Source organism: Cricetulus griseus (assembly GCF_003668045.3).
Source record: "Cricetulus griseus strain 17A/GY chromosome 1 unlocalized genomic scaffold, alternate assembly CriGri-PICRH-1.0 chr1_0, whole genome shotgun sequence".
Taxonomy (NCBI): Eukaryota; Metazoa; Chordata; class Mammalia; order Rodentia; family Cricetidae; genus Cricetulus; species Cricetulus griseus.
In genome coordinates this window covers 130,019,846-130,037,579 of record NW_023276806.1, presented here as the reverse complement: position 1 = coordinate 130,037,579, position 17,734 = coordinate 130,019,846, and the positions used below count along the sequence as shown (strand labels likewise).

The 17,734-nt window shown below is 51.7% G+C and overlaps 1 protein-coding gene across 1 annotated transcript; it reads left to right on the top strand.

Annotated features, from left to right (window-relative positions):
• Nucleotides 1-378: 378 nt before the first annotated feature.
• Nucleotides 379-17,260, top strand: Myo1a (myosin IA). Its single transcript, XM_035450902.1, has 26 exons — nt 379-733; nt 829-944; nt 1,171-1,265; nt 1,855-1,959; nt 2,202-2,248; nt 2,376-2,718; nt 4,861-4,964; nt 5,075-5,222; nt 5,985-6,103; nt 6,183-6,269; nt 7,073-7,138; nt 7,246-7,350; nt 9,981-10,043; nt 10,258-10,458; nt 10,554-10,780; nt 11,080-11,280; nt 11,453-11,546; nt 11,857-12,006; nt 12,096-12,164; nt 12,442-12,516; nt 14,630-14,764; nt 15,568-15,674; nt 15,938-16,070; nt 16,188-16,340; nt 16,500-16,627; nt 16,942-17,260. Exons 1-26 carry the CDS (start codon nt 587-589, stop codon nt 17,066-17,068), a joined length of 3,345 nt encoding a protein of 1,114 aa, XP_035306793.1. The 5' UTR covers nt 379-586; the 3' UTR covers nt 17,069-17,260.
• Nucleotides 17,261-17,734: the final 474 nt, after the last annotated feature.

Here is a 17,734-nt window from a genome sequence, read left to right as displayed (position 1 = left end):
ACCTCCACGGTCTATGGGGACTTCTGGTCTTTTGTGGAGGACTGTCTGTCTATATTCTTGAACTCATCACCTTGTCCAATGTCATTTAAAAAATGAAGTTCACTGCAGTAACAACAGAGAGGAGAGATCTCTGGAGACAGGCACTGTGGAGGGATTAGGTGGCTGAAATTGGGGTTGGGGTTGAGTACAAGCAGTGGGCCAGCAGCCAGGGAGCACTCCCTGAGGAGGAAGGGAGCACTCCCTGAGGAGGAAGGGCACTTTCAGTACCTGGCTGAGGAACAAAGCTTGGTTCACACTTCCTTCAGCCCTCTCCTTTAAGCACAATTCTGCTCCCTTGTCACTGCCTACTGATGCCACCCTTCCCCAGATGGGTGGACAAACATGGACCTATCTAATGGCCATCCCACCCCTACCCATCCGTCAGGGGGTTCCTCTACCTCCCTGGCTGGCCAGGCTGGTCCAGAGGCCCTTTTGACTAGAGGGCTCTCCTGCAGAGAGGGAAAAGAGGGCTCTCGTAGGCCCTTCTGCCCTCTTCTCCTCCCACCATGACTTAGCCCTTAAGCTGAGCAAGCAGCAGCAATTTGCCATGTTTGTGCCTAGGATCCTCAACCCTCCTGACATGCCTATCCTGGAAGGCTCCGTGGGAGTGGAGGACCTTGTCCTCCTGGAACCCCTGGATGAGGATTCCCTGATCAAGAACCTCAAGCTTCGCTACGAAAACAAGGAGATTTATGTGAGCTCACCGCGGGTGCCAGGCAGTGGGGTACCCCGAGGGTTCCGGTGTTCTTCCTGCCACGCTCATTCGCTTCAACCCCCTCCTGACCCCAGACCTACATCGGGAATGTGGTGATCTCGGTGAACCCCTACCAGCCGCTTCCCATCTATGGCCCAGAGTTTATTGCCAAATACCAGGATTACACTTTCTATGAGCTGAAACCCCACATGTGAGTAAAGGACCAGAGGGGCTAATGTCCACGAAGCTCCCAACTTCCCCCCTCCCCTCCCCTAAAGGAGGCTCTCCAGCATTCTCCCCAAGAGTCCATCCTAGGCCTGTCACTTCCAGACTAATCTCACCCGCATGACAGGGGTGGGTGGACCTAAGGCTACGGATGGAAAGATGCTGTCTTGGGCTGGATTCACATTAGTTATTGTCTACGTCCTTCCTGCAAGCTATGCTTTGGCAAATGTGGCCTACCAATCACTGAGGGATCGGGACCGAGACCAGTGTATCCTCATCACGGGTGAGAGCGGAGCTGGGAAGACAGGTGAGGAGGCATCTGGTTTGGGGGAACCAGGGAATCACATCTGGAAATGTCTCCTCCTCTCTCCAAGACAGGCCTGCCCCTGTCCTCAGTTCCCTACTTCCTCTTTAGCTTTTCTTTCTTCCTTTTTTAGCGGTTTATTTATTTTTATGTGTATGCCTGAGAGAGAGAGGGGGGGGGGGAGAATTTGCACCACATATGTGCAGGTGCCTAAGAATCCAGAAGAGGTCGTCAGATTCTCTGGAACTGGAGTTCCAGGTGGTTGTGAGCCACCTAATGTGGGTGCTGAGAACTCAACCTAGGTCTTCTATAGGAGTAGCAAGTAACACTGGGCTTTGGTGAAGCACACCTTTAATCCCAGCACTCGGGAGGCAGAGGCAGGTGGATCTCTGTGAGTTTGAGGCCAGCCTGGTCTACAGAGGGAGTGCCAGGACAGCCAGGGCTACATGGGGGTGGGGATGGGGGGTGGCAAGTGTTCTTAACCACTGAGCCATGTCTTCTGTTTTTCTTACTGCTGTGGTGTCAGATGTCAGAGTTAGGGGGGTGTGAGCAGGTATGCCCTGGCCGGGAACTCAGAGTTTCTTGTGCACAGAGGCAAGTAAGCTGGTGATGTCCTATGTGGCTGCCGTCTGTGGGAAAGGCGAGCAGGTGAACTCAGTGAAGGAGCAGCTGCTTCAGTCAAACCCAGTGCTGGAAGGTGAGCACTCCGGTCCCTACTGTGTCCATCCCCCTGTCTCTGTCCTCACCCCAGTCCCTCCAGCCTAGACATTCCTCCAAAAATCACTGTTTCCCTTTGGCACAAACAAACAAAACCCCCATGTGATTAGTTAGTAGACTGGAGAGGGTCATCGCCCTGTCACCACCCACAGGACTTCTTTCCCCTGGAGTCACTCTTCAGGAGCTGCAGTCCCCTCACCCTTCCTTTCTTCATCCCCACAGCATTTGGCAATGCCAAGACCATCCGCAATGACAACTCCTCTCGATTTGTGAGTGACCGCATCTGCCCGGGAGGAGTGGGGGTGTGTGCTGAGAGTGAGCAGGGCAGCACAGACCCCTCCCCATAGGTGGGAAGAGAAGGAGAGCCAAGGCTTTCTCTGGTCTCTCTCTCTGAAGGGAAAATACATGGATATTGAGTTTGACTTCAAAGGATCCCCCCTTGGCGGTGTCATCACAAACTGTATGTGTCCCCTCCCATGCAGCTCTCCTGCCTGCCAACTCTGTCCCCCTTTGCTCATCTGCTTCTCCAGGCAGAGACTTCCCCAACCTTTGGGAACCACTGGGGCTCAGGGTAGAATTAGAGCAATGTGTCAAGTTGTGTCCTGGACTCTCATGAGGGTGTTTCTCCACACTTTCCCAGATCTGCTGGAGAAATCCCGAGTGGTGAAGCAACTCAAAGGAGAAAGGAACTTTCATATCTTCTACCAGCTCCTGGCCGGAGCAGACGCACAGCTGCTAAGTAAGTGCTCTTCCTGGACACATGGCGAAGCACCCCAACCTTGTCCTATCCCCAGAACACTAGGCCCCTCTCCCGCCCTCCTCTGAAGCCCCTCCCCATGTCTCCTTGCCTGCATTTCCCACCCAGAGCCTTATGACTCCTGGTTGAGAACAAATCCCTGACTGCTCTGTTCTCTGTCTTTGCTCGTGTGGCTTGGCGGAGATTTGCCTTCATTGTCACTGTTCTTGTCCTAGCCCCACCTCATTCTGTTGACAGTTACATAGAGAGTGTTCAAGAACCTCCAAGAGCTTTGGTGACAGCACCTAGGGTTACAAACCCACCTCAGCCAGGAGCTTTCCAAGGTTTCTTTTGCTTGTTTTATTTTATTTTATTTTATTTTAATTTTTTCTAGATAGTTTCTCTATGTAGCTCTGGCTGTCTTGAAACTCACTCTGTAGACTAGGCTGGCCTCGAACTCACAGAGATCCGTCTGCCTCTGTCTCCTGAGGGATTAAAGGTGTGCCATTACCGGGCAGTCTTCCCTGGTTTTGTTTTTTTAGCTCTATAGAGGTTTCCTTCATTAATTCATCCATTCATCAAGTGCTTCTTGAACACCTGATCCGCTTTACGTTAGGGTTTAGCAACAGATCGGAGGGTGATTCAGTTCATCTGTCATAAAAGAACTCAGTCTTGTAGGGACCATGGTGTGTGAGCAGGCAAGGCAGTCTGGTTGGTTCCAGTAAACCTGTGCAGATAGCTACAGGAGAGGACAGCATGAATCCACTTGCCTGTCCGGGGAAGTGCCCACAACAGCCTGAGAGCTTGGACTGGCCAGAGGTGGCTCCCAGTGAGCATCACTGAGGGATCAGGTGGGACTTTCTCCTGACAACTGTTTGTCTCTCAGTCTCCCCTCCAGCTGTGAGAACCAAGGATTCCTAGCCCCTTAGGAGCCATTTCTTCGGTTCCTTGTTATTCTATGCTTGACTTTTGCATGGCTTTTTTTGGCTCCTTGAAATCTCTATGGTTCAGGAGACCCCATGGGTCTGTCTTATCCTCCCCCTTCTTGGCTTAATGGCCTTAATGATGTTCAATTTGTATGACTCACAGGCACTAGGGTTTTATTCTGCCTGGGTCCATACCTGTTAGTTTAAGTTGAGTCTGGGTAAATCTCCCTGGAGTCATTATTCCCAGGTTTTCTGACTCATTCTCTCTCTAGCTTCCCTTCCTTAGTAAGCTCCTCTTTCAGAGTCTGTGTGAGGAGGGAGCCCCCACTAACTCCAGCCTGATGTTCACTACTCTGATTCTCAGATCATTTGCATAAAATATAACCTGACTTGCCTGCTCCTAATCTGTGATCGGCCCAACTCTTCCCATCTTAGGGAAACAGCTTCCAGCATTTCCTTGACTCATTTATTAAAATGAAAAAAAAAAAATCTCCTGTTTGCCAACACAGAATATGGAGAGGAAAAGCAGCCCCAACAGCAAATCACTCATTTTGGAGGAGGACAGAAAAAAAAATCAAAATGTATCTTTCATGATGTGGGCTGGGAGAGTCTCATTTACCTCAGGGGAACACAAGAAAGCCATTCTGCTCCATGGTCGGCACTGGAGAGAGCCTTCCAGAGGAGGCAGCAGGGCCAGGGAACAGATACTGGTTGTGCTGACAGAACACAGGGCCATGAGGCTGCGGGCAAATAGGTCTTTTCTATTCTTCCCCCACTCTCTTGCCTGAGTAGGAGAGAGGGTTTGCTTGGTTGTTTTCAACATTTAGGACCCTGAGGGTGGGAATAAAAACCAGTGAGGCTCTTGTGCATCTGTCTAGCAGGTATGAATGCCCAAGCCCTAAAAACCACTTTAAAAGTTAGTTTACCAGGGCTGGAGAGATGGCTCAGTGGTTAAGAGCAATGGCTGCTCTTCCAGAGGACCAGGGTTCAATTCCCTGGCACGGCAGCTCACACCTGTCTATAACTCCAGTTCCAGGGCTTCTGACACCCTCACACAGACAAACATGCAGGCCAAACACCAATGATCATAAAATAAAAAACTTAAAAAATAAGTTGGTTTACCATCATGGAAATATATCAACCCCACCCAAAGGCCAATGGCAAGGGCCGTGGGGTGACTGCACGTGTCAACCCTTCCCCTCTATACTCACCCTTCCAGGGGCCCTAAAGCTCGAGCAGGATGCAAGTAACTACGCCTATCTGAACAGGGAAGTATCCAGAGTGCTTGGCATGGATGATGCCTCCAACTTCAGGGCTGTGCAGGTGAGGGGGGCAGACTCGAGCGCTTCGGCCATCCTCTGAACCCAGGATTTGCGAATGGAGACACTGGGCTGGCCCCTCTAGCTCAGCTCGCTTCCTGTTTTCTTCCCAAGAGTGCAATGTCAGTGATTGGGTTCTCAGAGGATGAGATCCGACAAGTGCTGCAGGTGACGGCTCTGGTGTTGAAGCTGGGGAATGTGGAGCTGGCAGATGAGTTCCAGGCCAATGGGACACCAGCAAGTGGCATCCGTGACGGGAGAGGTTGGTGCCACCTTGTAGATGGAGGTTCCTTGTCCTGCTTGCTCCTGTAGCCCCTTCAGCCCCAAATAAGCACACAGGGATATATGTTAATTATTAAAATCGTGGCCGATGGCTAGGGCTTCTTATTGGCTAGCTTCTTCTTAATTATTAACCCATTTCTGTAAATCTATGTATTTCCACGTGGTCTTGGCTTACTGGAGAATGTCTGTACCTGTTACTCCTTTGGTGGCTACATGGCGTCTCTTTGAGGCCTCCCTCTGCCTCCTTTCCCAGAATTCTCCTCATCTCCTAGTCCCGCCTATTTTCCTGCCTCTATTGGCCAAACAGTGTTTTATTCATCAACCGATAAGAGAAACATATATACAAAAGGACCTCCCCCATCGCCACCTTGCTGGAGCCCACTCCAAATCCCCTACCCCAAGTCCAGTCATTTTTCTATACCATCTCCAGCGTGACTGATTTACCCGACACACTCGCACTCAGCCCACTTGTGCTGTCCCTCCAAAGGGACTCCCCGATCACTCTACAGAAGGCACTTTGGAATGAGCTTCTGAAAGTGTTTCAGCTTTGATCTGCAACTCTCAGAGCCTTAGCGGAGTCTTCTGGGATATAGGGGCAGCCTGGCCTGTTTCAGGAGATTCCCGTATGAAAGAAGACAGGGCAGGCGGTGTGTCCCATTCCTCCTGGGGCAGCTGCATCCAGCCCCTCCCCACTGAGATGAGGTTCCCTCCCTGGCCACCTTGTACTTCTTTGTCATTCTAGGTATCCGGGAGATTGGGGAGATGATGGGTTTGAGTTCGGTGGAACTAGAGAGAGCTTTGTGCTCAAGAACCATGGAGACAGCCAAAGAAAAGGTGGTCACAGGGCTGAGTGTCATGCAGGTATGAGCCCTCTCAAATGAGCTGACTTTGAGCCTGTCCTGTGGCTGCCACATTAATGAGACTGTGCCCCACACCCCAGGCTCAATATGCTCGGGATGCCCTGGCTAAGAATGTTTACAGCCGCCTCTTCGACTGGATAGTGGGTCGCATCAATGAGAGCATCAAGGTGAGAGACGCCCTTCCCTAAAGCCCGCCTCACCTTCTTGCCCTCCGAGATACACACAGAGAGAGGAACGTGAAGAGGAAGGCACACTGCCTTTTAGGGATTTGAGTCCCACAGTCTGGTCCAGCTATTTACTGGTCTTTCACCTTCACAAAGATACTAAGCCCCGCTGGGCGGTGGTGGTGCAGACCTTTAATTCCAGCACTGGGGAGGCAGAGACAGGTGGGTCTCTGTGATTCTGGAGTTCCACGCACATCAATACAAACGATATATAATTTGATTCCTCCTTGTGGCTGAATAAAAGCCACGTTGTGTATACATTCTGTATTTCCTTACCAGCCCTAGAATGCAGTGGTTCTCACTCAACCTGTGGGTCGTGGCCCCTTTGGGGGTTGAACGACCCTTTCACAGGGGTTGCCTAAGACCATTGGAAAACACAGATATTTGCATTATGATTATTAACAGTGGTGAATTTGAAGTTATGAAATAGTGATGAAAATAGTGTTTTCACATCACGGGGAACTGTATTACAGGGTGGCAGCATTAGGAAGGTTGTGAACCACTGTCCTAAGAGAATTTAATGTCTTCCTTCTTCATGCCATGTGAACCCTCGTGAAATTCATTTGCATCTGCCCTTCCTTCCTTCCTCCTCCTCTGCCTGTCCTGCAGGAGATGCAGGAGGAGGACACCATAGTTCCTCTCCGGCTTGGTCAAGCTTACTGCAGTTCTGTTTGTCCCTACTCTAATCCTATCCACCTGGTGTGCCCAGGGGGCCATTCCTCATATTTGTGCCCCCCCTTCTTCAGGTGGACACTGGGGAAAAGAAGAAGGTTATGGGGGTGCTGGATATCTACGGATTTGAGATACTGGAGGTGAGAGAGCACCAGCCAGCCATTTAGGGGGACAGGCTCACAGTGGGTGAGAGAGGGGCCATGAGGGAGGAAGGGTCTGAGTTAAGCCACCCTCCTTTCCCTCGTAGGATAATAGCTTTGAGCAGTTCGTGATCAACTACTGCAACGAGAAACTACAGCAGGTGTTCATAGAGCTGACCTTGAAGGAGGAACAAGAGGAATACAAAAGAGAAGTAAGCTGAGTCTCTCCTAGCCTGCTAAGGGGCTTCCAGATGTGTGCCTTTCTTCTTGATCACAATTTCCTTCTAATTGTTCCCAGATGGGAACACAAAGGACAAAATGTTTTCCTCTTAACAGCTGAGCATTCAGCATTCCTAACTCACCCGGCTTCCCATCATCCATGTCCCCGGCTTCCACTCCAGGCCAGCCAGTCAGGGGACAGATGGATGGAAGGGCGTGTTTGTGTGCGTGAGTGTGTGTGTGTGTGTGTGTGTGTGTGTGTGTGTGTGTGGTGTGTGTGTGTGTGTGTGTGTGTGTGTGTGGTGTGTGTGTGTGTGTGTGTGTGTGTGTGTGTGTGTGTGTGTGTGTGTGTGTGTGTGTGTGTGTGTGTGTGTGTGTGTGTGTGTGTGTGTGTGTGTGTGTGTGTGTGTGTGTGTGTGTGTGTGTGTGTGTGTGTGTGTGTGTGTGTGTGTGTGGTGTGTGTGTGTGTGTGTGTGTGTGTGTGTGTGTGTGTGTGTGTGGTGTGTGTGTGTGTGTGTGTGTGTGTGTGTGTGTGTGTGTGTGTGTGTGTGTGTGTGTGTGTGTGTGTGTGTGTGTGTGTGTGTGTGTGTGTGGTGTGTGTGTGTGTGTGTGTGTGTGTGTGTGTGTGTGTGTGTGTGTGTGTGTGTGTGTGTGTGTGTGTGTGTGTGTGTGTGTGTGTGTGTGTGTGTGTGTGTGTGTGTGTGTGTGTGTGTGTGTGTGTGTGTGTGTGTGTGTGTGTGTGTGTGGTGTGTGTGTGTGTGTGTGTGTGTGTGTGTGTGTGTGTGTGTGTGTAGTCCTGATAAGAGTGAAGTGACAGCTGTGTTTGGCCTGTGGCAGACTGCAAGACAAATTGAGAAGGGACATTCTTCTGGGCTTGGCACCCTGCACGTCCCTTGTCCCTTTCGGTTCCCTTCTCTAACATGTCAGATCCTTTGCCTTCCCTGGGGTGCTGGGTGATGTTGCTGTCTGCTGTTAGAGCTGCATTATTCCAGAGTGACTCACAGAAGTGCACCCCGTGGTGGATTTCCTGATTTCTCTGACTCAGTGTAAACCCCTGCATCCCATGGCTAGGTGTTAGAAAAACTCTGATTAAACCAATCATCTTCCAAGTGTGAGCAAGTAAGCGAGTGGCAGGGTCTCACCCCTTAACCCTTCCAGAGATGTTCCCTGTGGGCTCTCAAGAACTGGTCTCGACGGCAGGGCTTCTGGCTACAATGCACAGAAGACTTTTAAAACATGGTTTAACACATTTTTTTGCTTTAATAAGTTAAAAGCTCAAAGGTGAAACTATATTTCAAAATTCAAAAAACTTGTAAAAGTAGGCAAATAAAAGTCTCCTCTCACCTCTGCCCCTAAACGCGCATTTTTCCTCCCCACAAAGACCAGAAGGTCTTTTACCTGTTTACACGCAACTATGTAAATGGACTTTTTAAAATATATATAACACATATATAAAAGCCAGTAAATACACTCTGTTCTGTACTTGTCATCCCTTAGCAAGGTGGAATCCTTTTTATGGCTGTGTGGTATGGCAAGGATGCCGTATTTCACTTAGGAAAGGTATTTTGGGAAGAAGTAGGAAGGCAACTTCACTGAGTTTCAGTCTCTTTTCTCTAAGAAACTGTGAGGGAAGAAGCAAAGGCTTGCGTGCCATAGCCTATGTTTGGGTATGGCTTCCTCTGAGAAGTCTGGCTCTCGGGAAGGATTACAACAGCTTCCTATAAGTGTGATGTTCAGGGAGAACTCAAAGCAGAGAGCAAGCCTTGCTTTAAAAAACTATACGGTCTAAAATATGTGCTTGTCCATATTTACTTGCGTGTGTTGTGTGTGCATGTTGTGTATGTGTGTGTTGTGTGCGTGTGCTGTGTGTATGTGTTGTGTGTGTTTGTCACAGACTTTGTGCGGAGATCAGAGGGCAGCCTGAAGAAGTTGATTCTGTCAAGCACGTGGACCCCTGGGGATAGAACTCAGGTCATCAGGCTTGGCAAAAAGGCACATTTACCCACTGAGACATCTCAGCCCTGGATCAGTAGCGTTTGAAGTGTGGTCCTGGACTGGAAGCAACCACACCCCTGGGGACAGGTTGGAAATGTCAGTTCCTGGGTGCATCCCAGACACTCTGAACTGGAAGCTAAGTTTAGGAGAAGGAGCAGTCTGTGCTTTAGCAAGTGCGTGGTGAACGCTGTCGAACTAAAACCACAGTGTGGATCTTTGAAGCTGCATCAGATTGACTTTGTTGCTGGGTAACAGCCCCAGGCCATGCCCTCTAGCTGGGCTGAGAGTGTCAGCACAGTATTCCTCTTCCCCATGTATGTGGGTCCTTCTCTCCTGCCATGCTGGGGTGAGCTCACACCTGACACACGTTTCCCTCCCAGCCCGCACCATCTCCAGCCTTTGGCATTGCCTCTGGTTTCTCCCATGTGCCTACTCAGTCCCCGAGACACACACACAAATTCTCCACCAACCTGGGAGGGCTGGGTTGTGAACTGAATCAAACCAAGGTCCTCGCCTAGTGACAGGGCTTTCGGAAGTTCCTTCCAGGGTGGGTTAAAGGAGCTGTGTCTGGCGAGGACATTGGAATTCCCTGGGACTTGTTTCTGTAACGGATGTCTCCCTTTGGCAGGGCATTCCATGGACAAAGGTGGAGTACTTTGACAACGGCATCATCTGTAACCTCATTGAACAAGTGAGTGGCTGTTCTCTCAGCCCTGGGACCTCCCTTTCCAGACTGCCTGAACAGCCTCCCTCCTCATCTCCCCCCCCTTCCCCCCACCTGTCGAGGATGACAAAAAGAGGGAAAAGGACCAGAGGCAGGGGGGGTGTTGAGGGCACAGCAGTGATGATGTGGACATCTTGAAGGACAAGGTCAAGCTTACACCAGTCTTGTCTCCTTGACCCAGAATCAGCGAGGCATCCTGGCCATGCTGGATGAGGAGTGCCTGAGACCTGGGGTAGTCAGCGACTCCACTTTCCTAGCAAAGTTGAACCAGCTCTTCTCTAAGCACAGTCATTACGAGAGCAGAGTCACCCAGAACGCCCAGCGCCAGTACGACCACACCATGGGTCTCAGCTGCTTCCGCATCTGCCACTATGCGGGCAAGGTGATACAGTAGTATGATATGGCAGCCAAAGGCAGAGGAGGGTGAGGGAGCACCGAGAGGCCCTGGGGTCTGAACCCACATCGGCTCCTCTGCAGGTGACCTACAACGTGATGGGCTTCATCGACAAGAATAACGACCTGCTCTTCCGAGACCTTTCCCAGGCAATGTGGAAGGCCCAGCATCCCCTCCTTCGGTCCTTGTTCCCAGAGGGTAATCCCAAGGAAGCGTCTCTCAAACGCCCCCCGACTGCCGGGACCCAGTTTAAGAATTCAGTGGCCATACTCATGAAGAACCTGTATTCTAAGAACCCCAACTACATCAGGTGAAAAGCCGGGCATACCGGGGAACATCCTTCGGGTGGGATGGGGTCCGTGCCCGGGGAGTTTCTTCTGGCATAGGGTTCTGGAAGCTCTCTCCTTGTGGAAGAAGGGACCAGATGAGGAGCTTGCTGAACATCCTGTGGCCAACAGGGTGGCTTCAGAAGACGGTGGAACTGGGGAGGCCAAGAGGGTCTCCTTTCACTTCTACTGAAATCCCCACCTCAGGGGCTTGGGGGGAATAGGTCAGCGTCCTTGGCGTGGAGTCTGCTCCTGAGTTTATGTTTTCTCAACTTCCTGACAGGTGCATAAAGCCCAACAACCAGCAGCAGAAAGGAAAGTTCTCCTCAGAGCTGGCTGTGGTCCAGGCTCGATACCTGGGGCTGCTGGAGAACGTTCGGGTGCGTAGGGCTGGCTATGCTTACCGCCAGGTCTATAAGCCTTTCCTGGAAAGGTACCGTTTGCTGAGCCGCAGCACCTGGCCTCACTGGAATGGGGGAGACCGGTAAGGACCACAGCGGGGAGAGAGGGGTTGAGCAAATCTTCTGAAGAGGGTGGATGGGTTCTTGGGGAAATGATGCTTCTCCTCAACAGGGCCTCAGAGGGACAGGGGAGGTGTGGATGAGGACTCTGCCCGGCACACCTCTCCACAGCTCTTCCCCCATCTGCCCCTGTAGGGAAGGTGTGGAGAAGGTCCTGGAGTCTGTGTCTGTGTCTTCAGAGGAGCTCGCCTATGGGAAGACCAAGATCTTTATTAGAAGCCCCAAGACTGTGAGTCAGGAAGTGGGGGGGGGGGCTGCGTTTGGTGGAGGCAGAATGTGGAGGTGTGAGGGGCTCCCCTGAGAAAAGAGGGTAGCAGAAAAGGCAGCATCCAGTGCGGGACTGGATGGTGCACAAGGAAAACACCACCCTGGGAACCAAGTGCTTGACCTTCCCTGCCGTGTAAGCTAGGAGCTCACCACAGGGCCTGGCCTGGTTGTAGTGGACACTAAAAGATGGGTGATCATGTAAGAAGCAGTCTGGGGAGCTCCGGTCCAGCACAGTGCAAGGGAGAGCAAGCCCCTCTTTGCCTCCACCCCAGCTTTTCTACCTGGAGGAACAAAGGCGCCTGCGGCTTCAGCAGCTGGCCACCCTCATACAGAAGGTCTACCGCGGCTGGCGCTGCCGGACCCACTACCAGCAGATGCGCAAGAGTCAGATTCTCATCTCTGCTTGGTTCCGGGGCAACAAGGTGCCACGTCACTTCCCAAACACCACTCCTGCTGCAGGGATGTGTGGTTTAGGGTGTGTCTTTTTCTAACAGTGCCCTGTTTCCTACAGCAAAAGAGGCACTATGAGAAGATGAAGGCATCAGCAATGCTGATCCAGGCTTTTGTGAGAGGGTGGAAGGTAAGGACGGGCAGAGAGCCCCCCCCCAACCGTCAGATGACGCGCCATGTTGTGACCCCGAGATTGCCTATCTCCTGCTCTGGCCTATCCAGGAGACTGGTGCCCAGGTCTGGGTGTGTTTCTGCCTTTATCTGTTGGTGACTTCGAATCATTTGTTCCTATTATAAATCTCAGCCTTCATTTATTTATTTTTCTGACTCTGCTTGGGTTGAAAACAAATAGCAGAACCTCTCCTAGACTCTCTTGTGCTGACATCTTCCTCACATATCTCTTCTAGGCCCGCAAGAATTATCGAAAATATTTCCGGTCAGGCGCTGCCCTCACCTTGGCAAATTTTATCTATGCAAGCATCGTAAGTGTCGGGCTAAGCTAAGGTGTGAGACTGGCGGAGAAGTTGGGAGAGTCTTAGGGGCGTGTGAGGAGGTGGTTGGTTCCAAGCTTTCCCTCCGAGTGTCTTCACTCTATGAGATGGAGCAGTCACATACTGGGAGCAGGCTCTGGTGTCTGTGGACACAACCACATCCAGCATCCCTTGGCTCAAGCAGATGCTGTGTGCATCCTGGGCCAAGGGAGAGACCCAGTGTTCCCACCTGAGCCGAGAACACACAGACCTGGGGAGAGACGGGCTGGGGAGTTGGCTTTCTTATGAAGTAAGTGGGTAATGAGGACACAGGATTAACTAGTCTGACCTCTAAGGTCAAAGGGATCACATCTCCCTCCTGTCTCCTCTGAATGCCCATAGAAGTGAGGAGGGGCATGTCTGGAAAGGGCTCCTACAGAAGGATGCCTCCAGCTGAGGATGGCTTCCCACAGGATGTCCCTTAGATAGTGGTGGCATTTCCCAGAGGATATCTTGAAAGCCACAGTGGGAACAGTGCCGCAGTGAAGCCTTGGATAAAAGCCAGACGAGATGGGAACGTAGGGGCCTTAGCCTGAGGACTGCAGGAAAGTGTAACTGGCCTTACTCAACTGCATTTGTTGGTTTTTAGGACCCTCGCCAAGGATGCTCAGTTGAGCATGAAGTGCCTTCATTTGGCACTCTTTGTCTTTGTCGTCCTAAAGCCTGGACTGCTTGACTGGGGAGGGGTGGAGTTCTGAAGCTGAGGCCTCCTGGCATCCTCTGCCTTTCTTTCCCCCTCCTTCTCCCTGTCTCTGTGCTAGCTTGGCCTGTTGGGCTGGCTCAACCATGCCCTGTCTCTTTCAATTCTACGTGCTGTTTGCTAGACACCCGAGGTCTGTGATCTGATTTTGCACTTAACCTCCTGACAGTCCCTTCTTTCAACTTTTCTTTCACCTGCACTTTGTCAGACAGCTGCTGAACATCACCTGGGAGCTATGTGGTTCAATAAATCACACCCTAAGAATCCTAGGTCATTGGTTCTCTCAACGCTTTTGGCACTGACAATACGCTATAATCTTTCCATACTTAATCCAAGGCCCTCTGCTTTCCCTAACTTGACAGGTTAAAAAACTAAGACCTGGGCCAGGTGTGGTGATGTATACCTTTAATTCCTGTACTTGGGAGGTGGAGGCAGGTAAATCTCTGTGAATCAGAGATCAGCTTCCTCTACATAGCAAGTGCCAGGCCAGCCAGAGTTACATACTGAGAGCCTATCTCAAAAACCAAAACAAGCTAAGACTCAGAGAGGCTGAGTAATTTGCCCTGGGCCCTATAGCTGATGAATGGTAAAGTATTTGATTTCTGAGTTTCCAGCCACTGCCTAAGATTGTCTTTCTAACAGAAGTTTTGGCAGCCCATGGCTCTAGGCAGGCTTAGACTCTGGAGATCCTGAAAAAGCAAGCACTGGGCAACTCCACAGTGGCTGGAAGGGTAGTGTGGGAGATGTTGGAGCATCTGGGAGGGCTTTGAGCTGCAGCTCACACACTGTAGAGAATCCTGGTGGCGGGAGCTGAACTATCAGATCAGCAAGAAGTAAGGTTGAGTGTCATTGTCCTTGAGCATGCCAAGAAGGAAGGGCTGTGGCAATGCTGTGGAATGCTGGGGGTCCAGGGGGTTCTGGGACAGCACCCTGGCCTCCAAGTGGAGGGTTTGAATGGCAGGGTGAGGCATCAGGCACCGTTGATTAGAGAGGAGGGCAGATGTGGTGTCCATCCATTTACCAACGCAGACAATAGCCCCAGCTGTAGGTCATTGTGACCTGGGAGACAAAAGCCAGGGGAGCAATATAGAGACTAGCTTTGATGTTGATGGTCCAGCCTCACTGCCCTAGGTGTCAGGTCCCCTCTTCCCAGACTTTCCGTTTCTGTTCTCACCTTCCAGCCCCAAAGCACAGTGCTCACCCACAGAGACCCAGGAGACAATTCTGCCCCACCTCTTCAGCTCTGCTCTTGTGTCTCACAAGGGGGCCGCTTTCCTCTTGGGTGTCAGGACCTGGGTGCGAGTCTGCCCGCCTGAGAGTGGCTCCTCTCATGACCCCATTCCTAAGACTCCGCTTTCGACGCAGGCACAGAAATTTCTCCTGGATCTGAAGAAGAATTTGCCATCCACCAAAGTCTTGGACAACACATGGCCAGCTGCCCCTTACAAGTGCTTCAACTCAGCCAATCAGGAGCTGCAGCGCCTCTTCTATCAGTGGAAGGTAAGGTCAGGCTCCTCCCACCTCTAGTGTGACCCCCCCCACACACACACACTTATTTTCCTTCTCATTCCTTTTTTTTGTGTGTGTGTGCGTGGGGGCGGGGGTGGGTTTCAAGACTGGGTTTCTCTGTGGCTTTGGAGGCTGTCCTGGAACTAACTCCTGTAGACCAGGCTGGTCTTGAACTCACAGAGATCCTCTGCCTCTGCCTACCGAGTGCTGGGACTAAAGGCGTGCGCCACCACTGCCCGGCTCCTGATTTCTTTACTGTGGTAAAATATACACAAGCAGCATCTGTCATGTTCCTATTTCTAAGTGCTGAAACTCTGGCGACAAGTCCGTTCAGGTTGTTGCAAGGCCATTGCCGCCACCCTCCTTCATACTTTTGTTCTTTGCCCTTTAGCCCTGGCCTCCCTCCCTGTAATCAGTCTACTTTCTGTTTCAGTGACTTTCGCTTTTGTAGGAAACTCCTGTAGGTGGCAACCACACAATATTTGTCCTTTCTGCGTCTGATCCTACTTCACGACCCAGGAAACACAATACGATGCCCGTGTTAGTCTAAGCCTGGTCCTGTGTGCTGGGCATCGTGTTTGGTGGGGCTTGTATTTGCTGGTGTCTGCTTTCTCGTCCACACCCTTCAATTTCCTGTCTCCCTGCATGGGTCCTCTGGGCCCCTTTCCTGTGTCTGGTTTCTGTCATGTCCCCTCGGTCCCTCTTCTCCCCTTGTGTCCTCTAGCCCCATTCTCTCACTTCCCTCCCTAGCCCTGACTTCCACCTCAGTGATCCTAGCTTTCTCCTCCTCGTAGTGCAAGAAGTTCCGAGATCAGTTGTCCCCGAGGCAGGTGCAGATGCTGAGGGAGAAGCTCTGTGCCAGTGAGCTGCTCAAGGGCAAGAAGGCCTCCTACCCTCAGAGGTGAGGGCCTGCAGACTCTCTAGCCATTTCTGTCACATGGCGCCTCAAGCTGGAGCCTGCCAGGAATGGAGACACCTGTCTGTGCCCTCCTTAAAGTCTCTGACCCAGCAGGCATGGGGGGGGGCAGGCACTGTGGTGTCGATGGTGTTGGTCCTGGGCCTTATCAATGGATCACTGAAATGAGATAGGGGAAGAAGGGGACATGGCTCTCAGGGAGGCGAGCAGGGCCTGGTTTTCACTGCACACCTCTCCTGTGCCCTCAGTGTCCCTATTCCGTTCCGCGGTGATTACATTGGGCTGCAGGGGAACCCCAAGCTGCAGAAATTGAAGGGCAAGGAGGAAGGGCCTGTCCTTGTGGCAGACACAGTGAAGAAAGTCAACCGTGGCAATGGCAAGGTAAAGAGCCACTGTGCCCAACAGTGGGGAACGGTCCGGGGCCAGCTGCACGTGTTTTGCCCAGTTGCAGGGATGGGTGACAATGCCTGTCCTCGCTATTTCCTGTGTCCTCTCTAGACATCTGCCCGGATTCTCCTCCTCACCAAACGTCACATGATCCTCACAGATGCCAAGAAGTCTCAGGCCCAAATTGTCATTGGGCTGGAAAACGTGGCTGGGGTGTCAGTCACCAGCCTCCAGGATGGGCTCTTCGGCTTGCACTTGAGTGAGGTATCTGGGCTACATGGGCCAGGTCCCCCAGAGTGGACATCCTGGCCCAGGTGGACTGGATATGCTAGAACGAAATGCACTGTGGGTCTTTGATGTCCCTCAGGCTGCTCCCAAGAGAAAAAAATATTAATCTCTACTATTTTTCCCCTTCTTCCTCAGATGTCATCGGCAGACTCCAAGGGGGACATCCTGCTGATCAGTGACCATGTGGTTGAACTGCTGACAAAGATGTACCAAGCTGTGCTGGATGCCACACAGAAGCAGCTCTCTGTCGCTGTGACTGAGAAGTAAGGCCATGAGCTGGTGATGAGGGACAGCTCAGGACAGATGACCGGACTACTGGTCATTGTGACCGGGAAATTCGTGTAATCAGAAAGCAAAGCAGACTGTGTCAGGGCAGGGCTTGGAGGTTTCTCTCAGTGCTGTCCACACCTCCCTCCCCTCACCACTGTGCTTTATGCACCAAGTTCTCTCAGGCCTTGAGTCATCTCATGGGTGGGGGTGTGCTGTGTGTTTGCTCTAGGGAGAGAACATCTAGAAAAGAGCGGGGCTGAGGGGACGGAGGCCTTAGCTTTGGTCTCTCTGTTTCTTCTCCCTCCAGTTTCTCAGTGAAGTTCAAGGAGAGCAATGTGGCTGTCAAGGTCGTCCAGGGCCCCGGGGGGAGTGGGAACAGCAAGCTGGTTTGCAAGAAGAAGGGGAGTCATTCCATGGAGGTGACTGTGCGGTGAGGAGGTTGGGGCCTCCTCCTGGAGATGCAGAACTTTTGTCCAGCTCTTTTGATCGTGAGGTGGGGCTTAGAGTTGAAGGGCCCTTAGAATCGGCCTTTCTGTTCCCTGGACCTTCTCAGAATCCTTTTCCAGATGTGGCATTCTCTCAGCTCTGGCCCTTTTGCCCACTAATAAATGTGTCTTAAAAAGGTCTGGGCAGTGTTGGTGGGTCCATATTATCTCCTTGCTCCGTTGAGTATACTTATTTGTTTACTTGACTCTGATTTTTACCCAGTTATATTTGGACCCTTCACCCCATCCCCCTATGCCATATGTCCCCTTAGGCTCCTGGGAACCAGACAGAACAGACAATAAGGAAAAGAAGGGGAATTGTCTCTGGCCTCCTTGACCGGCTGAGCTCTGGTGGAGTTTAGAGAGGCTGGAGTGGGGGTGTAGGAGTCTGGGATAGGGCTCAGGTGGCAGGTGGCCGATGAGCTGATTCATTAAGTGTGTCCCTGAGGGAAGACTTGAGGATGCCTGTCTTGGAGACCAGGTTCCTTGGCGATGTCGCCTGAAAAAGAAGCCCAAGGCTGCAGGGTCCGTGCAAGCTGAGGCAAACTGGGGTACTCGTGGGCCCTGCTCCCAGGGTATCTATCATCCTCTACCCCAGAGATGGGCTGTGTCACA